Below are 22,460 nucleotides of genomic sequence, written 5' to 3' on the forward strand. Positions count from 1 at the left end.
TTTCTAAATTGACCGAGTTCTTTAACATTCCAATAAACAAAGCCTTTTCATTGAATATATATTCTACTCATGAAGAACGATCTATCTGAGCAAACCGTACTTATGCTTTTTCGTAAAATGCTAATTTTATCGAAAACAGTACAAATATAGTAGATAAAACAATAACTAGTTAGAACTTTGAATTAACTCCGGGATTTTCTTCTCATATTTTTTTGTAAAATAGATGCTACAACACTGAAAATATTTTTCATTGTTCTACTTAATTTATTGTTGTTTTAATATCGTTGTTATTTGTTAAATAATCACGGATTGTTCCAAAAAATCTATTCCCATCCTCCTATTTTATTCCCCTAACTATCAATTAATATACGTACAGAATTAAACTAGAACTCTAGGCGTGACTTATCATAAAAATATTGTTATTTGAAATTTATATATATTCCATAATATTATATAAATATTTTATTTTGGGTCACTCTACTTAAATGACTGTTGATTTAACACAGTATTTGTTAAATAAACACGACAGTTACGAAATGTCTACTTCCCTAACTTCCAATTAGTACATGTAAGATTATAATAGAACTAGATGTGATTTATAATAAATGACTAATAGAATTTATTTAAAATTTATGTTATATTATATAGTGATTATATAAATATCTTATACCGTTAAATTAGTTCACCGATCGCTGTATAATGACACGTTTGCACAATATGTATTATGTTATGTATAAAAGATGGTAGATGTGTTATACACATACATATGTATGTAGTTTGACGAAGATGGCAGTTTAAACGATATTGACAATGTTATTTGGATAACAGTAACATTATTAACAGAAATGTCATAATTAAACTGGAGAGCTGTTGTATATCGACATGATTTATTGCTAAACAACAAATGGAAATTACCTGACCTTTTTAATATAAGAGTGTACAAATTTATTTGCCAAAAATTGCTGACGTTTTCTTATTTAAGTTAACAATGGATTTAATTGAAATGCAACGATACGATATTCTCATCCAGGAAATAGAAGGCATAGACGATTACTTGGGACCAACTTTTCGGTATGTCAATTTAATTAGAAAGTTCGCCGTTTATCAAAAATTTCGTTAAAAGACGCGCTTTCGGGGTATCATCCCTTCACGCAGATGCAATATTTATCGCGCATATGCGCACTAGAAGGGTTGAGAACGCGGGTGGACACCCCCGTGTTAGAATAAAGAGAAGTAGAATCAGGGTACTATTATGTCAAGGTTGTCAACTAACCAAGTTGGCAATCTATTGTCAACTATGGTTCCAAAGCACGAATACCTGCTGTATGAGATAGAATCTACAGATACTAATAGTATAGGCCTTGTTTTCAGGTATTACCATTGTTGGGCATTTACTCAAGGGAGAAAGCTTCAAAGTAAAAAATAGAAACCAATATAAGTATTGTTACTTTACTCCTTTTTTCTTTTTTTTTTTTACAGAGCAATTTACGATGGTCACGAACATCAAAAGTTCATGGAAAAACTTGATGAGCGTATCAAGGCACACGACAAAGATATCGAAAGAATGTGCAATCATCATTATCAAGGTTTTATTGATTCAATCAGAGAACTTCTGCAAGTTCGATCCCAAGCACAACAGCTTAATGTCAGTCTATATCTTGAGATTGATTCTTTAGGTGAAATAGAAAAGTGTGATTTTATAAAACATCTTTTTTATAGGCTGAAATACTGGAACTTGATAAACGTATTACTGCCACTGCTACCAAAGTAATAGAGAAAGGAGAAGAACTTGTTAAAGCACGCAAAGTAGAAAGCAATATGGCTGCTGCAGTGGATAGTCTTACTATGTGTCTTCCTGTTTTAGCTGCCTATGCAAAGTTGCAAAAGCAGTTGAAAGACAAGCGTTATTATCCAGCTTTAAGGACATTGGAGCAGCTAGAGCATCATGACTTACCAAAAGTAACAAATTACAGATTTTCTTCACAAATTACTCAACAAATCCCGCAGTGAGTAATGTCACAAGATAAAAGACTATTTATTTTTACAGCAGAATGTAACTAGAGAGTAATTTACACAGACATATTAAGTGACATTAACTGACTGATAGATTACAATAATTTTAGACTACGTGAAAATATAAAGGATGCTTCCATGTCTGATTTAAGAGACTTTTTAGAAAATATTAGGAAATATTCACCAAAAATTGGCGAAGTTGCTATGAGACATGTAAGTAAGATTCGAGGAATTCTTTTTGTAAAGATTTAATTTTAATTTTTATTCATACATACAGTACATTGATCTATTTTTTGCTGTTAGACACAAGAACAATTAACTGTTGAAGCAGAAATTATTGGTAGAAAGAAGAGGAGATCTCATACAACAAATTCTTTATCAAATGAGTCAGAAGAAGAATTAAGTGCTCAAGACTTAATGGATTTCAGTCCTGTTTATCGCTGTATGCATATTTATACCGTGCTTCGTGAAGGGGAAACGTTTAAAGCATACTATAGACAGCAAAGAAAACAGCAAGCTAGATTAGTTTTACAATCGCCTATTAATATGGTAAATATTAGTAAGTAATTATCAGTGCAGTAACTATTCTATATTTTTAATTAAATTTTTCACTTTATGTTTCCAGCATGAGAGTATAACTGGTTATCAAACATATTTACAAGGCATAGTAGGATTTTTTGTAGTAGAAGATCATATTTTAAATACCGGCAATGGTTTAGCTACACGCGCTTATTTAGATGAGCTATGGCAAATGGCACTATCAAAAATCGTGAATGCATTGCGCACCCATTCCGTAAGTAATATCAAAATTATTCTTGAGTATTTTATATGATCAAATATTATAATTTTTTAGGCCTACTGCACGGATGCGACACTCATCCTAAAAATAAAAAATCTTATAATGCTATTTAATACAACATTAAGGGTAAGTAACTTAGTGCATTGTAAATATGTTACTAGTATTTTCTAATTATTCTTTTTTTCTTTTTTTTTTTTTGGAACAAGAATTATGGCTATTCTGTAGGACAACTTTGGGATTTATTACAAGAAATTCGAGTGCATTACAATGAAGTTCTAATGCAACATTGGGTTCAAGTGTTTAGAGATATTTTGGATGAAGATAGTTTCTTACCAATTCAGGTATATTTTTTTGTTATAAGAGATTTTATACTTTATATACACTGGTATATTTTAGGTCATAACGCAAGAAGAATATGATAATGTTCTTGGTTTGTTTCCGTACCATGACGAGGAATTACAAAAAGTAGATTTTCCAAAAAAATTTCCATTCTCGGATATGGTACCAAAAGTCTATCAACAAGTAAAAGAATTCATTTATGCTTGTTTAAAATTTTCGGAAGATTTAAATTTCACTCAAACAGAAATAGATGAAATGATTTGCAAGTCGACAAATTTATTACTAACGAGAACATTTAGTGGATGCTTGTCGTCATTATTTCGAAAACCATCATTGGCTCTTCTACAAGTTGTTCAAATTATAATAAATACTGGTTATCTTGAAAAATCTACGAAATATCTGGAAGAATTTATGTCTAATATTACAGGGTAGGTTAACTAAATAAATTACGAATATTTATTTTATTGTAATATCGTCTAATGATATTGTAGAACACCACATGAAGGACAGTTGAGTTGTATGGGTGTTGAATCAGCTATGTTTAGAGTTGCAAGGGACGATGCTGAAAAACAAATCTGCGAGAAATTAAAGAATAAACTTGATGAATTTTTAGAATTAGAAAACTACGATTGGAATTTGGCAGAACCTCAAGGGCACGCGTCTGGCTTTATTACCGATCTCATAGCGTTTTTGCAAAGTACTTTTACTTGTTTTACCAATTTACCGGTACACATTTATCATATTATAGGAACTTATCAGTTTTATATTCTTGTAAATATTTCATAAAAATCAAAGCGAATTTATATTCTAGGATGAGGTCGCGCAAGTTGCATGTCAATCTGCCTGTTCTCATATAGCGAAATCTATACTAGGAATAATAATTAGTGATGATGTGAAACAAATATCTATGGGTGCTCTTCAACAAGTCAATTTAGATACAATACAATGCGAACGTACGTATTTCTGACTTTTATTCTTAAATAAGATGTACAATATATGATTACAAAATATTTTGTGGTGATATTGAATTGATTCGAACATAAATTAGAAAAAAATCTTTTAATTTTTAGAATTTGCTGCCTCGGAACCTGTTTCTGGTTTACCCGAAGGTATCCTACTGCAATATTTTGCGCAATTAAGACAATTACTAGACTTATTTATGAGTTGGGACTGGCCTACTTATTTTCACGACTATGGCCATGAATCAAGTAAATATCATCTGGTATCTCCAAACATGGCTGTACTTTTGTTAGAGAAGTATGTACCATGCCTTTTTATTCCATGTAATACTGTACTATATTATCAATATCTACATTTTAGACGTATTATACTTACAGATTAAAAGAATCTGACAAAAAGACAGTATTTTCTGTATTAAAGAAAAGTGAGCGGGATAAAAAAAAGCTTCTAGAGACTGTGTTGAAACAGTTACGTCAATTAGCACAAACTACACAACAGTAAATGAAGATGAAGTTAGTATGTACATACCTCAGGAAGAGATTGTAAATACATAATTTTTAATATATATAAATATGCTTACAGCATAATTATTTAGAAACATATTATAATAAAATGATGGTGACAAAATTTTCATTGATCAGTCATATATGCTTCCTGATATTGTCATGATACGATGATTATTAATATAGTAACTTCCCTGCTATATTATGGCTTACACTTTATTGTGCTTATTTTATGATATCAAATTTTCGATGCTCGATTATGTTGCAATCACCCCCTTTTTTTTGTTATTATTAACCATTTCATGAAATATTGAATTTCAGGCAATAGAATATAATACATCACATAAATTCCCATTACACTTATTATTTTAATTGTTTTCCTCCTAAATTGGCATTATTATTTTACATTTAAATGAGTTACATATTGTACAATAACTGTACAGTGGATAAAGTATGGTGTATAAAGTCCCAATTCCTAAGTCTTACAGATGTAATTATCTTCAGAATTAAATATTTAAAAAATTAATATAATTCTTTAAAGTTATCCGAATTTTCACACTGATTTAATGATGCTGAACATTTATATCGAAATATAAAGTAAATACATATGTAGATAGATAATCATATTATGAGTAATAAAATAGATTAAATACAAATCAACAATAATTCTTGTAAAGTAATACCAAGAGCTTAGAGTTCGATTCGTGAATCAATTCGATAAGTATTTAATAGAGGTAAAACAAATTAATAATATGCATATATAGACCAATTATGATGCATGTGGCACAATTTAATTGGTGATGTATAATAGTTTTGACTAATCATCAATATTGTCAGGATCCACATCATCAGGTAGCATGGAATACTTGTTGGAAGCTACGAAATTCTGAAACAGAAAGAAGTTATTTATAATTATTGTGATCAAGATTAATAAAAAGAGTCTCCCACTTACTGGAGCTTGTTCATCCTTTGCCTTTGGCATCCTACTGACATCGTCTTTCTCTCTATCTCGTCGATCTCTGCAAATACAATGCAATTAAAACACATACGTTATACTCACATTACTACTTTCTTCCATGGTCTTATTACCTATCTCCACCACGAGTATCATTTGATCTTGGGGGACCTCTAGAAGATGGTCGTCCGCCGCGAGAAGAGGGCTGACCTTTAGAGTCTCCATATTGATCTAAATTGTACAGAAAGCATTGTACCATATCATAAATTATTTTAGCTCAGTTTAGTTATAATTACTACTCAAATTTACCAGAATAAGCAGGTTGATTTCGTGGTGCTGATCTTTCATTTCGTCGACTTCTGTCATCTTCGGATCGCCAAGTCTGCCGACCCCTCTCTCTTTCTTCTCGGCCCTCCTAATAAGAGTAACAAATACATGGTAAATAAAATCATGTGACATATGACATGTTAGAAAATTTCACATGATGAACTTACCCCATTACGTTTACCCCAAGTACCCTCTTTAGAACCGCGTTTTTCTGAATCGCTAAAAAGGCAACTAATTGTTAAATATCTTAAGACGAATTATATTCAAGTATTCAAGCAATTTTCCAGTTCTCCATACCCGTCTTCTTTGGATTTTGATTCGGCGTACGACTTCGCAAGACGTTCCTCTATTTCTCTTTCTCTAGCAGTGGTATCTACAGGTTTTGCAGCACCAAATATATTTGTGGAGGAAGCTGGTGTAGCTGCAGATTGTTGTTCTTCTTTTGAAATAATAGGCTCAATAGGCTTTGTACGAGGCTGTAGCTGTAATTTCGGCCTAGTCCTCAATTCAGCTATAATATTCAATATCTTTTAATAGTTAAAGAGTAGAGTTTTCTTATATATTTTATTTATTATAAAAAGAAATAATACTCACGTTTATTTTCTGTAGGGGGTTTTCCTTGCCTGCGTTGGCCATCACGATCCCAATCAGAATCTCCATAATTACGACGCGAGCCGAAACTACTTCCTCTGTCTCCTCCATCTCGATCTCTGCTACCTTTATCATAGCGAGACCATTCTCTATCTTTGTCCTCATCTCTGAAACCACCTCTGTCTCTGAATGTTGGCCTTGTTCTGTCACTACTTTCACGCCAAGCACCAGGCTTATTATCATAGTCGGAACCTAGTTCGAGTATTAATTGTATAATTTTCTCTCAATTAACTACACGTATATAATGAGAATCATCATATATAAGCATACTTTCCCGATCATCTCTTCGGTCTCTGTTATCATACCGACTCCGATACGAATCTCCTTCTGATGTTAGATTTTCATCTCGTGGCCCGCTTCTCCAATCTCCGGATGTACGTTCAGGATCATAATCGTTGTCTCTACGATTGTCGCGACCCATTCGACCTCCACGACGATCATCATTAACGCTATTTGAGACATCAATTCGTACCCTCCTAGTTTTCATAGGCTAAGAAAGTAAAAATTCATACACAATTATATTGTTGTAAAATACTCCAAATGGAAAACTATAGAAACTTACTGTATTAGATAAACAAAGAGCATCGATTAAACTTTGACGGTCTTCAAATTCAACATATCCATATCCTTTGAGTTTATTAGAATCTTTTGGCAAGCGTATGTTAGAAATCTAAAAGATAGTAATGATAATCCAAGTTAAAATAGTAAATATAAATTCTCTAATATTACTTAATAAAGATAAATAGATAAAAACACTAACCTTCATGTTTGCAAAAAATTCTGTCAAATATGCTTCATCTACTTCATAAGGAAGATTAGAGAGATATGCTACATAAGGTGGATTAGAAGGGATATCTTCATCTGCAACACGTGGACCTCTTGCAGCTCTTGGAGCAGTTGGTAGAATCACTGGTTCTTTGCTACTTCTTGATGAGAACCCATCTGCCAAGTAATAATATTTGACATTTTTTGCAGCAATTTATAATTTTTAAATATTTTATGTTTTCATAGTAGCAATGCCTAATTTGAAGCATGTTAGGCATTCATCTATATCTCATAGATGAATATATCTATATATATATACACACACACATATATATGTATGTATATATATGCACATACATGTACACACGCGCGCGCGCGCGCGCACGCACACACAAATGTATAAGCTGAAATGAGACCTTAAAGATAAAAGCATAAAAAAACGAAAGGAATCTATAAATTTGTTTTACCATGTTCCTCTTCCATTTCTTCAATCCAACTGCTCAATGATTTAACTGGCACAGTGGGTGTTGCACCCCCATCAGCAAGGAATGACATTAAATCGACAGTTTTGCACTTCTTCTTTTTCCCTTTTTTGCCTTATAGGAATAGATACATGTAAAAATTAGCATTTTTAACAGGAATTTTTAATATATAAAAGTGCAATATTGAAAGCACGCTGCGTTTCGCGGAAAGTTTGGTTATGTCGTGTAAAAAATGGTAAAATTCCAACAATATCAAGGTGTCTTATATCGAAAATATTCTCGAACAAACGAAATAATAGCAGTTTAATTTTATTCTATGGGATAGTTTACCTGAAGACATGGTTACGACTTGAATTTAAAGCAATGCAAATCAAATCCGCGTTCCAATAGGCCACACGACCAATCTCAGGATCCATAAGGCATGAAACACGTTTTAGAAAGATGCAAGTCGACCAACCTTGTACACTTGTACGTCACAAAGTCAGTTGGAAGGTTTGCGCATTTCTACAAACATTCTATGCAAACGAAATATACAAATAATTTTATATTGTTCGGCGCAGTTATATCTATTCATTTCTATTGCCGAATATTTTTGCCAAAAATATCGATCAACATGTTTAAGTTTCTTAACTAATTATATAAAATTAGAAATATTTGAAAAATACATATTTCTTGAAATTCGCTACGATTTAGCTTAAAAAGAAACATCCATGACCGTAATTGATAAGTGTTATCAGGGTGATATTTATTTAGAATATTTCAATTGAGAGATACCAACAGAGACGATTACTAGGAAATTTCGGAACACACGGTTAACTTGAGATACTGACTGTTACAGGAAGCAATTGCAAAGAAGTAGTCTATCTAAGTCACGTGATCGTAACATAGTGTGCTGAAGACATGGCGGACAAAGAGGAGACTGAGAGAACCATCGCCGAAGACATCGTTGTCACCAAGTATAAAATGGCCGGTGACATCGTAAATCGTAAGAAAACGACTTAACGTTCACTAATGAAGCCGAACGAATAAAAGTGAAATTGCCTGGTTCATGCACGGGCTCCTTAATGTCTTATTTTCCGCCTGGCCATATGGAATGTGGCGCGCTAATGCCGGGCTCTCTTACCATGTGGGATAGTTGGCACCGACTATTACGTTTTGATAACTTATTGATACTTTCAATATTCTACACTTCTCTAACGATTGATCGACAGCAAATTGCTTACTTTTCATTACGTAGCTCGAAAAATTGTCCGTTTCATTTCATTATCGCGACGTAACAATTTTACTATGCAGGAACCATAATCCGCTTGCATCTTTGTATGTGTTTCCATTTCCGCAAAAAGACCATCTAGACGGATGTTCAATGAAAACTTGCGCTGTATGGCTTGCATCGTATTATGATTGGAATTTATTATCATTTGAATAACATATTTAGTTGCAATATTATTTTATATCATATATAATGAATAAAAGAAGAACCGTATTCAAAATATCCACGAAATTATCTGAGACGTGTTTGTTTCAAATTTTGCATATAAATGGGTCATCGATTCCAAATGTTAGATTTTTTGTTAATTTTGAGAAACAAAAGTTTTAAAGAAACATTGATTATAACTTTTGATTCCAAAAAGTATATTCAAATGTTCTTTGCGTTAAAAAAATCACAAATAATAAAAATTTAATGCGTTTTACATTTTTTAAATGTCATTTTCATTCGATCTTTTTATTTTTCGTGGGACCTAAAAAATATCGAATATTGCGAAATTCCCTGAATAAATTTAGCCCAATTTTGTACTGTTTGAGAGATAATTATAATTTTTAAGCATTTTTTAAATTTGTGAAGGATAAGAGAATTAGATGAAAATTATGTATAAAAAAATAAAAGACGTAGAAATATACATTAGTAAAGACATAAATTTTTTGTGGCTACGCAATAGGAGGAATATGATATATTATCGTGATGTGATTTGAAAAATATATAGCTTTAATTTCTTTCTCCTTTTGTCCCTAAAAATTGATAGAAAAATAAATGTTTTAAATCAATAACTTATCTATGCATCTATTGTTATGCAAAATTTGAAGCAAATCTGTATATGGATATATATGTGTCTAGTACTTACGTAATTTCGTACATATTTTATAAATCTTACCTAGTGTTAAAAGTATTCCTTAGTACCTATAAATGATAAATGATTTCTTTCAATTTCAGGGGTATTAAAGCAAGTTTTAGATAAGTGCGTTGCTGGAGCATCGGTAAGAGAAATTTGTGAGATTGGAGATGAACTGATATTGGATGAGACCAGTAAGGTCTTTAAAAAGGAAAAAGAGCTGAAGAAGGGAATTGCTTTTCCTACATGCATATCGGTGAATAATTGCATATGTCATTTTTCACCAATCGCAAGTGAACCAGATCTCATACTCAAAGATGAGGATATGGTAAAAGTGTAAGTGTATGATCCATGAATATAATACATTCAATATTATAAAATATAACTTCTGTTCTCATTTTCTAAAGTAATTATTATCTTCTATTTGTAGAGATCTTGGAGCACATGTTGATGGCTTCATAGCAGTTGTGGCACACACTATTGTTATAGGTTCTTCATCACAAAAAAAAGTTACTGGTAGAAAAGCAGATGTAGTGTTAGCTGCACATTATGCATCACAAGCTGCATTGAGGCTTTTACAGCCAGGTACAGAGGTAAGTTATTTATATATTTTACACCTCTGTATCTATAAATTGATTAAATTACGCGTCGTTTATGTAGCTTCTTTTTGTTTACAGACATACACGATAACAGAGACAGTAGAAAAAATTTGCGACGTATACAAGTGTAAACCAATTGAAGGAATGTTAAGTCACCAATTGAAACAGTTTAAGATAGATGGAGAAAAAACTATTATTCAAAATCCAAATGATGCACAGAAAAAGGAACATGAAAAATACACTCTTGAAGCTTATGAGGTATAGTTCATTCTACATATGTATATAATATGATATGTAATTAATTAGAATAGAGAAAATGCAATATATGTGGATTTTTTAAATTATAGGTATATGCAATGGATGTGTTGGTTAGTACTGGTGAAGGAGTAGGCCGAGAACAGGACACCCGGGTTACTATATTTAAAAAAACAGAGGAAACATATCAACTGAAATTGAAAGCGTCTCGCATGTTTTACTCTGAAGTCACTCATAAACACGGTCTTATGCCGTTCAATTTACGTACTTTCGAGGATGAGAAGAAGGCAAAAATGGCAGTTGTAGAATGTGTAAATCATAGGTTGATTGAACCATTCCAAGTAAGCCTGTTACTTATGTATAACTCTTTGTTTTTATATTTCATTAAAGAGTTTTATGTCATTACATCTTTATTACTATTCTAGGTACTATATGAAAAACCAAATGAATTTGCTGCACAATTCAAATTCACAGTACTAGTAATGCACAATCGGCAACACAAGATTACAGGAATTCCTTTAGACCTTGACATTTATCAATCGGAATATGCTGTTAAAGATCCTGAATTGAAGGTGTGAATTATGTATTATTTGTTTTCAATTCTTTTTCTTTTAGTGGGTTCTGTTATTAATTAATTAATTTTGTTTATAGACCCTTTTGTACACCTCGGTAAACCCGAGGACTGCAAAGAGAATGAGGAAGAAGGCAGAGAAAGCTGCAGGTGAAGTGGCGATGGAAGTTGATGCCAAGGCCTAACACAACCGTTTTAGCGTTCTTCATGACGTATTAACATCGTGCACTTTGTGTTATCTTTTGTTAAGCAGCTTCAGAGCAGAAATTAGACACTTTTTAACGTCACTATACCTGAAATATTTGTCTTTTTGTTGAGACGACATTGATAAATCGTGATTCTTCATATCGTTATACCTTTCCCATTTTTATATTGCTGTTTGTTTAATTAAATAACTGTATCTATTTAAATCCAAGAATTTCCATGATAAAAAAGTGTCGTATTCTGCCCTGGACAAATCGGACTTCACGACACTTATTATGCCACACTTACGTTTTTATACCGGACTATTTTTTCATGGACCATGGTATTATTATACATAAAAAAATGATTATTCATAAGACATTTTGCAGCTGATGTATTACATTTCGAACATGTGAAATTTATTTTTCAAATAATGGTCGAAATATGTCTGCATTGTGCGACTTAATTCGACCGAGCCAGAAAGTGAACCGCATGTGCATTCATATGTTTCTTTCATAAAAGAAACGAATAAAATGCGAATTTGATTTTATAAATGTTTTTGGGTTATCGAAGAAAACTATCTCATGCTGATTAATGTCTCTTTCATTACGTAAACGAAAAGATACTTGAAAAGAATCACAGTTAATACGTTCTGCAGTTTCTGAATGCACTGCCCAGCATGACACAACTTACTTTGACACTAATGCTAGTTTTGCACTAGCTGATTTTGTGCATCTCGTGTCTAGCGAATTAATAATTCATACTATAAAAAGAAAACACCTAATTTCGAATTGTACAATTGAAATGAGAATGTCCATATTGGAATTCCGTATAAACGATGAAATGCCAATGAACCTCGAAGTGTTTCGTTGTAAGAATTCCCCAACCGTCAAAAAATATTTTATTCTTATTGAGTTTGACTTGATACAAATTTTACTGACAATGAATATTTGAAGTAAATATTACTCAAATGATTATAGGAGCATTTTGTGTTATTCATATTGAAATGGAAAAAGAAGGACGTCTTTCTAAGAACAAAGGATTCTTGGCGAGTGACTAATCGTCTTATCGGGGTAAAAAAGCGAAAATTATGAAATATTGATACAATGTAATAATAGTTTTGTATAAGGAAGATAGATAATGTATTTGTTCTAGATATTTTTTCTACTCAAATTGTGCATATGTCGAATGTTACCGAGCGTGCTTGTAAAACAAAAGATGTTTTGGGTTATCGTGCACTGTCCTTCATTTGCTCTAATCGGAGCATATAATGTCATCCATTCGATATGGTATTATACTTCCAATAAAAGTATTTACTAGATACGGAAAGATTGGATCCGTAGTATTTTTCGTTCGTTACGAATAAGTCATCAATAAATGCTTATAATGCAAAAAAGGACTGTGCACAAAATTCATACTTAACATAAAATTTAATACGATGAAACGAGAGAAATTGTTATTAAAAAGATATTAACGACAAGCTAACAAGTATAGATTTTGACACGTGCATATTTCGCGAGTCATTAAACTGCTCCTTTTTTTCTCTTTCAAAATAGTCCTACTAATGTATTGATCTGTAAGATACTGTCTATTTCTGAAGAGCCACACGAAATTTATCAACAAAAAAGTTAACGACCGAAAAAGATAGAATTTTACGGATTATATAACTTACTAATTTTTCTATGATATATAATCTCTGATGAAAGTGAAAAACGAAACATCAGAAATATAGAATCATATTTGCAACTGTGTCTTTATTGTTAATATAACAGGTATGTCATATGAACTAATATAGTTTTAATACTTGCTTCTGTTATATATAAGTATAGTCACAAGGACTGGTACCATATAAAAAAAAAAAAAAAAAAAAGAAATAGCAATACCATACCAGTTTATCACATAAAATTAGGATGAATCAATATATTAAAAATAATGTTTAAAGTAAATGTTATCGTGTGATATCTATTTATAGATTCGGTAAAAAATGATACTACATTGAACATATTTTCGTTTTTATTTCGGTAAGAATAATGTTGATGAACTATACGTGTCGACATTATTTTTTAAACTGACACAAAAGCAATACAAGTACTGTAAATATATATAATGGTTTGTAGTGATAAATTTATGAACAAAATGAAGGATTTTTCACATATCTGAATTACAATATACAAATTTTAATTTTAATACAATTGCATTAGGAGTGGTAATGTCAGCGACATTTATCTCACTGCCGTGTCTAAGCCCGAGTTCGATCAGCGTTTTTGTTAGATTCTCACGAGTTCTCTCCTCAATACTCGTTACAGTTTGCATATACAACGTTTTATTTTTCCCGTCAATGTACGCCGTGAGACCTGGATTTTTCATTTGCAAGTCTGGCCTTTCACACAAGTTCTCTATCAAGTCTTTCAATTTGAATTTAGGATTACTAATTTCGATTTCTTTTGGAATTTGACTACACGCCACGCAATCTTCTTTCTTTTCTGCTTCATAAGTGTAAGTATAAATTCCATCTACATCATTCAGTACCTTTAGAAAAAGGAATTATTTGCTTATTATGTTGCATCCTTAGATTTCTAATTAAAATCGAGATAACAAAAATACCATATAGTTATTTAGCGAAGCACTACAACTGCTAGCTAGTTTAAATGCCTCGGTAGCACATGTTGCAGCAATGACAGCATTTGTAGATGCCACAGCAGGTATAATATTTTTAACTACACCTTGCACTAATCTGTATGTCAATCCTTGTATTCCAAATTGAGCTGCTCTTTCATTAGATTTTTCATAAATCCAATTTATGTGCTGAGGATCATCTCCATCTATCGCACAATCAAATGGATTTTCTTTTGGCCATTGAATTACTTTCACATACTCTATACAATGTTCTGGTAGGCGTGGAGTATTTGCTATTGTACACAATGGGTATGTCACCTATATTTCAACATAATAGTAGTTGACAGAAGAGTTATATTTATTTGTTCAATGTAAAAAAATATTTTCAGTATACATACCTGAGGAGGATATAAATCCAAAGTACATTCAACGCAAGCAGACAGACCAGGTAGTATTACTCTTGCATTTCCTTTAAAACCTTCCGTTCCTCCATCAATCATGGGTATTACAGTGGACCGATCAAGTTCACCATTTTCGTAAACTAATAAAGACAACAGCATTCCATTGATCCATCTTCTTGCAACGATCGAGTCTAGACCACAAATGACTATGTGAAATTGTCTATAAAATTCTTCATCTTTATCCTGTATTTTGCAACAATGTGGTATAACATTGCACCCTGGTATTCTACTATTGACAAAATTTGCAGCTACTTCCGCTTTTGACGAGCCGATATCCTTATGGCGGAAGAGAAATTGCCTGCAATTTTTTTTATTAATTTCTCTATTCTTCTTTAATAAACATTTTGATAAATTCTTTTGACAAATCATCGTATATTTCCGTACCGATTGAGGTTAGATAATTCAATCGTGTCCATATCGATTACATGAATTTGTCTAAAACCCATCAATCCTAAATCTTTAAGTAATTCGCATCCTAAACCACCGGCGCCAATGACGAGAATCTTGCAATTGTCTAATAAAAATTGCAATGTTTCTGGCGATGGTTCAAAATCCGGTCTACAAAAAGGACCTGTTCTTTCTAATACTTTACGTAAATTACTCCATCGTCTATGCGTGTGATCGGAACTCATCGTTGAAATATCGTTAAAACGCATTAAAAATCACTTCTTAAATGATACTAAGATATAAATGTTTTAATCAAACATTTTTATATACTTTGTAATCTAATAAAAAAATTCAAACATTCGTAGTGCTCGAAGCATCCAGCATTTGCGGCAACAACTCAGTGCGTGTCAGATGAATTGACGGAGTAAACACGATTGATCACGTGAAATTTTAGCTATTACCATTGGCTGTTAGGTCGCTAGTGAAAAAAAGCGTTTAAACCAAGTTACTAAACCTAATACCAAATAATATCCTTGGTTAAGGGGTAGTAGTGAACAATCTGATTAGTATTTCTGACTTTCTTCGAACTTTGATATGTTAAAACGTGCTATTTAAATAAACAAAATATCGCAAAAAAAAGATTCGCAACAAATTTCAAGTGTTGTTAATTTTGCTCTGAAACTAAACCTGAACTTAACTTCGATCTAGCAAAACCCGCCAAAAATTTCATTTTAATTTCGCGATTCGGTCGTTAATGTTAAACCGTCAAGGTTGTCGATGAAAAGCATCTTCTTTGGTTTCGATGATCTGAAATATGTATAAAGCTCAACAGTTTGAACAATTTTTTCCTATACATATAACCGGCGGTCAGTTCTAATTTTCGAATTATATACAAAAATATCCCAGCCGCTCGGCCATAACTTTCAAGCTGGGCTAGATTAGTTAGAAATAAGATTGCTCACGCTTATGGGCCTGATTGTCCCCGGACTAGTGCTGCACCATGCGGTCAAGCGTTGAGATCAACTAAAGTTAGTATATACAAGAACCTATAAAATTAGGGATCTGCCTTGTTTGGTTGCACACTAGCACAGACAAGAACCTATCGAGTTCCACGTTTCAAGAACCTACTTAATTGTACGGTTCTACGGGAAAGTTCATATTTACTTTTCTATCTGAGCTTTTTTGTGTATTCTTTGTACAATCGTAAATTATTATTTTACTGTGTCAGAAAATACTAAAAGCGAATTCAAGGCAATCACGTTTACAGCATATTCTGTGGATTCGGAAATGCCGAACTCGCGTAGTTTTACTTCGACGTTCGTTCACTTTGACGATTGTAGTTACAAATGTAATAAATACGGTTAAGCGTGTTAATTACAAATGGTAACACCCCAATAGTTTCGATAGAAATAATAGTAAATGTTATTATTTTGCATAAATCTTATTTGAAAAGATAATGGTAAACATTATTTTTCATACATTATTGATACATTAGAGTTTTACATTAAATCCTAAATTTTGTAAATCTTTCGCCATTGATGCTACAGTTTGAACAGACAAAGGTTTCAGAGGCGCACGTGGAGGTCCAGGATTGATGCCCGTTAACAGAGTCATTGCTGTTTTCATAGTTTCTACCCAGGTTCCTGTAACATAATTACAACATTAACGATTAAAAGAAGAGAGTATGGTGCTAAATATAGATTGTTTGTAAAATTATTATTTGTATTTCTAAATTTTTATGCTTCTTTTCAACTGGAGTTATATATTTTGCAATAAATAAGATTTATTCCTCTGTAAAGTAATATGTAATAAATTTAAGGGAAATTATTCGATGATTTGAATGGAATCGAACGGAATGGGATTCCTGAAATTCAGTATTGCCATCTCGTTTCGATCGAAATAGGTTTTGCATAATTTTTTCATAAAATAGGGAATAAGATACAAGAATAGCTTATAATGAGACTACAAGAAAAAGTAAAATAAAACCAAATCAAAGTGTATTAATTTAAAAGAAAATTCCAAAGAAAGCTTCAAACTTGTAGAGTGTTAAAAAATAGATTTTTTAAAAAGGCGTCGCTCGAATCGTGTTAGCTGAAATTAAATCGGCTACAAAGAGAAGTGGATCGTTATTTTTATCGAACCTTGTTAAATCAAGTTTGTGACAAAATGGAATTGGATGAATAATGATTTTTACCATATGTATACGATACATAATTGAATTTATGCTTTTGGTAATATTTTTAGACGAAAGAAACGTTTAATTATAATTTTACCATATTTCGATACATTCATCACAGCGTTTGTCAAACGTTGTTGCGTTTCTCTTCCTTTCATGACGTTTCCTGCAAGACCGGCTGCAAGAGTTTCGAGTACAATTTCGGAGAACATATTCGAACCTGTTGTTATAAAGGAATTCATTCCTAATGCACAAGCAGCGGTTATCAACTGAAACGAACACAATAATAGTATCGTATGAGTTTCTTACTATATATTTTTATATCGATTTTTGAAATTTTAACTCTTAAAGCAATCGCTCGCATCTAATTTGTAAAATTCGACAAGCGAAACGCGTTAAGATTCTTAGAATCTATTAGAACGAGCTAATGTGATACGTTTTAGATCAAAGATTTATGTATACCTAAATATCTTAAAGGTACCCACGTGTTTTACATAAAATGTAACTAAAACCAATTTCATAGAAATATGAGTAACATAACGTGCCAGTTTATAAAGTGCTTTTTACATTAACGAGCAATAGTTTATAAGTTTAAGATAACGTTATTTCTATGGTAAAGTATCTATGTAAACAAACGTACACAACATATACGTGAATATAGGGAAAGAATCAATATGTCACTAACATGCGTATACTAATATTTTCGTCTTATTTCGGCCTCACGAATCTGCATATTACCTACGGAGTTGACGTTAAATATGATATTTAAGAAGATAACAAAGAATACCTGATCGTTTCCAAGGAATACGGCGAATTTATCGTTAGTAACATGAAAAGCTTGAGCACCTTCGTCTAAGCTAGAACTTGTGAATTTTATTCCTACGAAAGTTGGTATCTCTTCCTCGCCGACAGATTCAAGAAACTGCGCCATATGCACTGAAAAAACGTCAATACGCTTTTAAGTACATAATATTTCATATCGTAGGAATTTGCTGCCATACGATATTTTTATTAATAATCGAACGAAGAAAATATATAAGCGTGGACAGATATATAAATGACAAAGGATTTTCTGTATTGCCATGATAACTGTATATTAATGGTTTGTCAATAAGAGAGGGAAAGTGATATTTTACAAATCAGTTTCGACGATTTCTCGGAATGTTTAAATGAAAAGGGCGATGAAAATCGAACATCGTAAGGTTGTAAGTTTCCATCTTAACATTTGCATATAATCGTCGTAGATATATTTCTTTGTATAGTCTTTCAACTTAGGGCGCGTAATTGACAGAATTGCTATAACTGTAATTATCAGCTTACCATCGACGTTAGTCAAGCTCGGAATATGATAATATAGAAGCGGTGTATTTGGAGCTGCCGAACCGACTAGCTTCAAATAATCCTTCAATTGCTCAGAAGTGCTTGGGCTGAAGTATAACTCCGGTAGACAGAGAATGGAATCTGCTTTAACGTTTTCAGCGTGTTTTGCCTTGAAATAAATATCGGTAGATGTAGTATCGAATCAGGCGTATCGAACTGTAACTTAGCGAAACGATAAAATGGCACGTACTTATTATTAAAAGATGTTGTCGTTATCGAGTAAGAAAATCAAATTTGAAGGATATTGAATTTTGCATTAAAAGTTCTTCTACGTACGCTTCTTTTTAGCTGTCGACGATACCTATCTCAAATTCGATTTTATCGAAAACACGGCCTTAAACGAATGTTTTAGTTTCTTAATATTTTACGTACAAGTTCAAGAACATCAGGAAGAGATGTACCGCCCACTTGAATCATCAAATGTTGCTTCGTTGTTTTGACGGCATTTGCCCACGCCTCGGCAACTAATTTTCTTTCGCTCGTAGTCATGGATGGGCCTTCCCCGGTCGTTCCATTTACTATCGATTACAAATTTTTCCTTCTATATACAATTCCGTCTTCGAATTAATAAATAATCTCTTACGTCGATAAATCGAATTGACTGCGGAATCTCGTTGACTACGGAACGTATTAAAGAACGTATCACAGAAGAAAAAATAAGGATCACGATGTTATTTGCGAATGAGAATGTTTATTACCATTTTTTTGATACTATCAAACGATCGAACGGTGAGCGCAATATACATATAAGCAGAGATATAGAAAAAAGTGAAAATAATATACAGAAATTTGACTTTCGATCATGCTAAATTTGGACATCGATGATAATCGACGAATAAAATGTTTTAATCGTACAAACAGGTACAGTCCTTACGTACCAAGAACACCGGTGACTTTTTTCTTCGCCAAATGGTCGGCATATTGCGGTATAATCGACAAGTTTAAGGTTTTTGCGCTAAAATAAACAAATAGACAGAGTTATAATTTTATTAAAACGTTGTATTTCTAAATTGCCGCATTCCCGGACAATTCCAGCGGAACTCTTTGGATCGTCGTCTTGTAAATAAATTTTATTTCGAGATATTCAGATATTTACGTTTGTTTGAAATTTCGTTAACGAACACGAGAATTCCGGTCCCATTCGTCGTCGTACATCGCCCTACCATAATCGAGCTTTACAGTCGGTAGTAAATTTGTTTTTATTACGGTACATGTATATTTCTCTTTTTCCATATATCGTGTCGTTGATCTAGGGCAAAAAGACCGAATTCACTCTAATCTCGGATGATTTGATCCCAACGATCCCAATATTATCTTCCAAAAGCTAATTTTTTCTTCATGCGTGTTTCCTTCGCCTATATCTTCCTGCTTTTTCCGTAAGAATTCTGGACCACAATTGCGATTCTACAATTCGTCGTACACGTTCTTTCCGAAACTACCGACAATTATATTGGCAAGTTTCGAAGCAAAAGTGCATACGTTCTCACCTACGTGTTCCCTATAATAAACTTTTCTTCTCTCCTCTGGAAGATCGTCTCTTCCTTCGTCCTTATTACAGGATACTATTCCTTTCATTTTTCCATTTCTAAATTATGTAGAGTACAGTCGATCACCTTTCTTCCCATGTTTCGCAATTTCTCGATAAGATCTTTCTTTTTACGTAGTTTCACTATCGATTTTTCTGATTTTTTCGTATTAAATGCAGACACGTTTAAAAAATTCACAAAATTACTATTCGCTGTGAAATACTCGCATCTTACTCCGTGTCTTAGCATCGATTGAAACGAAACGGTCACACGACTGCGGTGCTTACGTCGCGTGTATCTTTACGCGTCCGAATACTTCTATCACTTTGGTAAACATAATTATCTATGTAAGTAACGCTTATGTAACGCTCTCTATTCCATCGTCTGGTCCTATATACGTTGTCCGGATTCTCTTCTAATTTTACTCACATATTGTCCACGCATATACATTTATCCCGTTTATCGCGGTATTGTGTCATAAATTGCACGCGAATTTCGTTATTCGCCGGTGTAACGGTTGCAAGTTATGCATGTACAAGACTACGAGACAACGAAAACATCGCATTCCCTTTTAGGAAATTGCAGGTAATTAGGCAAACTCGGAATTTCATTCTTTGTATAAAATCAGAAATATATCGCATAGGAAATTCGAGCTTCGTAGGTTTTCGTCGAGTTTCAACGAACAAGTTTTCGTTATTTCATTTCATTTACAAGTTCGTATCATTTAGTTTTACCAGTTCATACGATGCGATCTGTATATTTGCTACTATCTTCTGTTTCTTCGTTATACTAATATCGCTAATATCGGATAAATGTCAGGGAAATTACCTGTCGTTATTAAAGGGTGTAAATACTGGGGTGATCAGTCCCTTATAGTTGAACGATACTTTCTGTAATTAAAAGTAAGCAAATCTGTTATCAACGCATAATTTATCGTTGTAATATTTTATAGAAAAAAGGTAGGTCGTCTTCTAGTAGTATTTATAAATACATTTTTTCTTTGTATTTTCTACGTACGATGTATCGTTATATTTACATCGTATTTGATGTATTAGTAATTTTTGATCGAACGAACTAACTTTTATTATGGAGATATACATAGACGTAAGATGTCAAATACGTTTGAGGTAAACGCAAGCGTATTTGAGTGCGGTAGCAATAAATTTCCATGTGAAAATAATAATTTTAATTCGGATATATACGTACGATATAAAAGATACTCTCTAAATCCAAAAGATATATATCTCTTGAAATTTAAATTTACGTCGATCAGTATATGCAATAAGCATATAATCGATAGACAGTTCAGAGGTCGACTATTTTTCCCTTTTCTACCGATATAATCTAACGCGAATAACGACGGCAGATTACGTTTAATTAGTCGAATCATCGTTCGATTATACATTCGAATAACGATAACTGAACTTTTAAACAATTATTTCGTATTTGTTGCTAAATTTTCAGAGTTTCGGTTCAGAGTTTTGGAAATTAGTATTCGAACGTATATTTCCGATTAAAATAATTTAAAATCTGTCGAAAGCAAGAAAGATTTGATTGCGATCGGTTCGAACGTACGAATAGGTAAGCTGCAAAATGAATCTGTACGATAATTGACGCACGATGTACATATGCATACGTACCGGCATTCTGGAACGTGTAGTGAACTCGTGGAGCTTCAATTAGGGTACTGTACATAACGCGACGAAGAGGAATATTTTAACCGCGGCTCTGATAAGATTCTCTCTGCTTGGTATCGAATATCACGTGTTACGTTTTGACTGATATCAACTTTGTCCTACGGTGTTAATAATATACAACGTGTATATATACTTTCTGCACGCTTTATGTACATTTTACTTTAAGGTGATAATAGATGAGCAACAATTTCTGTTTTTCATTATTTTATCGAATTAGGTATGATCCGTTTCGTTCTGTCTCTATTATTATGTTTGTGCATAATTCGATGAACTAATATAAAAGGAACAACATCGCGCGTGTATTATTTCCTTATAAAACGAAAGAAACTTTTCGGACAACCTAAAAGGTGGTTGAATCGATTATAACACCGGATTAACAGGTTACAATTTACGCTTTATTTCGACAACTTATGGCAAGATAGTTAGGCTCGATGCGTATAGATATAAGTTAACTGGATGACCGATCTAAAGTAGATATAGACAGTTACGCTCGGTGCGTATAGATACGAGTTAAACAGACGAACGATCTAAAGATGGAAAATCAGTCGCGAGATGTAGACCGATCTAAGGACGACAACCGGTAAAGACACGTTCACCGATCCGACGATGAGAAACCAGCGAAGTTCGGCGACGATGGCGTCGCAGAGGAAAACTCTTGCCGAGCGTTGGTCGCTCCACCACTGGTCGCTCGCGGGTGAAAACCCGCG

The 22,460-nt window shown here is 32.9% G+C and overlaps 5 protein-coding genes across 7 annotated transcripts; 2 read left to right on the forward strand and 3 right to left on the reverse strand.

Moving 5' to 3' along the window:
• Window positions 1–635: 635 nt before the first annotated feature.
• LOC100747190 (exocyst complex component 6) lies at window positions 636–4,828 on the forward strand. 2 transcript variants are annotated; one of them, XM_003485566.4, is made up of 13 exons: window positions 636–1,071; window positions 1,480–1,645; window positions 1,720–2,006; window positions 2,124–2,226; window positions 2,317–2,562; window positions 2,639–2,806; window positions 2,867–2,938; window positions 3,019–3,153; window positions 3,209–3,579; window positions 3,643–3,877; window positions 3,963–4,104; window positions 4,222–4,408; window positions 4,489–4,682. In XM_003485566.4, exons 1-13 carry the CDS (start codon window positions 989–991, stop codon window positions 4,610–4,612), a joined length of 2,319 nt encoding a protein of 772 aa, XP_003485614.1. In that variant the 5' UTR covers window positions 636–988; the 3' UTR covers window positions 4,613–4,682. The 2 variants fall into 2 exon arrangements, with proteins under 2 accessions (XP_003485614.1, XP_003485615.1); XM_003485567.4 differs by lacking the exon at window positions 636–1,071 and adding an exon at window positions 1,166–1,371 and having other exon boundaries at window positions 4,489–4,828.
• Window positions 4,829–4,890: 62 nt separating this feature from the next.
• LOC100747393 (eukaryotic translation initiation factor 4B) lies at window positions 4,891–8,280 on the reverse strand. The gene is made up of 12 exons (XM_003485568.4): window positions 8,125–8,280; window positions 7,780–7,908; window positions 7,308–7,489; window positions 7,110–7,217; window positions 6,818–7,037; window positions 6,491–6,739; window positions 6,194–6,407; window positions 6,064–6,115; window positions 5,879–5,984; window positions 5,704–5,800; window positions 5,567–5,633; window positions 4,891–5,500 (listed from the first exon to the last, which is right to left on the reverse strand). The coding sequence occupies exons 1-12, from the start codon at window positions 8,132–8,134 to the stop codon at window positions 5,432–5,434; spliced, it is 1,503 nt and encodes a 500-aa protein (XP_003485616.1). The 5' UTR covers window positions 8,135–8,280; the 3' UTR covers window positions 4,891–5,431.
• Window positions 8,281–8,623: 343 nt separating this feature from the next.
• Window positions 8,624–13,383, forward strand: LOC100747629 (proliferation-associated protein 2G4). Its single transcript, XM_003485570.4, has 7 exons — window positions 8,624–8,779; window positions 10,004–10,238; window positions 10,333–10,495; window positions 10,580–10,759; window positions 10,849–11,097; window positions 11,182–11,328; window positions 11,408–13,383. Exons 1-7 carry the CDS (start codon window positions 8,695–8,697, stop codon window positions 11,510–11,512), a joined length of 1,164 nt encoding a protein of 387 aa, XP_003485618.1. The 5' UTR covers window positions 8,624–8,694; the 3' UTR covers window positions 11,513–13,383.
• Window positions 13,384–13,505: 122 nt separating this feature from the next.
• Window positions 13,506–15,846, reverse strand: LOC100747873 (NEDD8-activating enzyme E1 catalytic subunit). The gene is made up of 4 exons (XM_003485572.4): window positions 14,972–15,846; window positions 14,525–14,885; window positions 14,115–14,444; window positions 13,506–14,039 (listed from the first exon to the last, which is right to left on the reverse strand). The coding sequence occupies exons 1-4, from the start codon at window positions 15,241–15,243 to the stop codon at window positions 13,659–13,661; spliced, it is 1,344 nt and encodes a 447-aa protein (XP_003485620.1). The 5' UTR covers window positions 15,244–15,846; the 3' UTR covers window positions 13,506–13,658.
• A 550-nt stretch (window positions 15,847–16,396) lies between these two features.
• Window positions 16,397–21,836, reverse strand: LOC100747751 (N-acetylneuraminate lyase). Of its 2 annotated transcripts, XM_003485571.3 has the most exons (8): window positions 21,697–21,836; window positions 20,885–20,946; window positions 19,409–19,485; window positions 18,903–19,048; window positions 18,471–18,639; window positions 17,938–18,086; window positions 17,248–17,419; window positions 16,397–16,617 (listed from the first exon to the last, which is right to left on the reverse strand). In XM_003485571.3, the coding sequence occupies exons 1-8, from the start codon at window positions 21,700–21,702 to the stop codon at window positions 16,466–16,468; spliced, it is 933 nt and encodes a 310-aa protein (XP_003485619.1). In that variant the 5' UTR covers window positions 21,703–21,836; the 3' UTR covers window positions 16,397–16,465. The 2 variants fall into 2 exon arrangements, with proteins under 2 accessions (XP_003485619.1, XP_024228161.1); XM_024372393.2 differs by lacking the exons at window positions 20,885–20,946; window positions 21,697–21,836 and adding an exon at window positions 20,018–20,202.
• Window positions 21,837–22,460: the final 624 nt, after the last annotated feature.

The sequence above is a fragment of the Bombus impatiens genome, unplaced genomic scaffold (genome assembly GCF_000188095.3).
Source record: "Bombus impatiens unplaced genomic scaffold, BIMP_2.2 scf_0064, whole genome shotgun sequence".
In the NCBI taxonomy this organism is placed as follows: Eukaryota; Metazoa; Arthropoda; class Insecta; order Hymenoptera; family Apidae; genus Bombus; species Bombus impatiens.

Bases quoted from the DNA above. Each gene is read 5' to 3' on its own strand.
- LOC100747190 (XM_003485567.4), top strand. From the start codon at position 1,253: ATGTCAAGGTTGTCAACTAACCAAGTTGGCAATCTATTGTCAACTATG. The intron at 1,646-1,719 runs GTCAGTCTATAT...TCTTTTTTATAG, and splicing joins CCCAAGCACAACAGCTTAAT to GCTGAAATACTGGAACTTGA. The intron at 2,939-3,018 runs GTAAGTAACTTA...TTTTGGAACAAG, and splicing joins TATTTAATACAACATTAAGG to AATTATGGCTATTCTGTAGG.
- LOC100747393 (XM_003485568.4), bottom strand. The intron at 6,408-6,490 runs GTGAGTATTATT...TGAATATTATAG, and splicing joins ACCCCCTACAGAAAATAAAC to CTGAATTGAGGACTAGGCCG. The intron at 6,116-6,193 runs GTATGGAGAACT...TTGCCTTTTTAG, and splicing joins TCAAAATCCAAAGAAGACGG to CGATTCAGAAAAACGCGGTT.
- LOC100747629 (XM_003485570.4), top strand. From the start codon at position 8,695: ATGGCGGACAAAGAGGAGACTGAGAGAACCATCGCCGAAGACATCGTT. The intron at 10,239-10,332 runs GTAAGTGTATGA...TTCTATTTGTAG, and splicing joins GATGAGGATATGGTAAAAGT to AGATCTTGGAGCACATGTTG. The intron at 10,496-10,579 runs GTAAGTTATTTA...TTTTGTTTACAG, and splicing joins TTTTACAGCCAGGTACAGAG to ACATACACGATAACAGAGAC.
- LOC100747873 (XM_003485572.4), bottom strand. From the start codon at position 15,243: ATGCGTTTTAACGATATTTCAACGATGAGTTCCGATCACACGCATAGA. The intron at 14,445-14,524 runs GTATGTATACTG...GTTGAAATATAG, and splicing joins TGGATTTATATCCTCCTCAG to GTGACATACCCATTGTGTAC. The intron at 14,040-14,114 runs GTATTTTTGTTA...CTTTTTCTAAAG, and splicing joins CTTCGCTAAATAACTATATG to GTACTGAATGATGTAGATGG.
- LOC100747751 (XM_003485571.3), bottom strand. The intron at 19,049-19,408 runs GTACGTAAGGAC...TGTAATCGATAG, and splicing joins AAAAGTCACCGGTGTTCTTG to TAAATGGAACGACCGGGGAA. The intron at 16,618-17,247 runs GTAAAATTATAA...ATTATGTTACAG, and splicing joins GATGAATGTATCGAAATATG to GAACCTGGGTAGAAACTATG.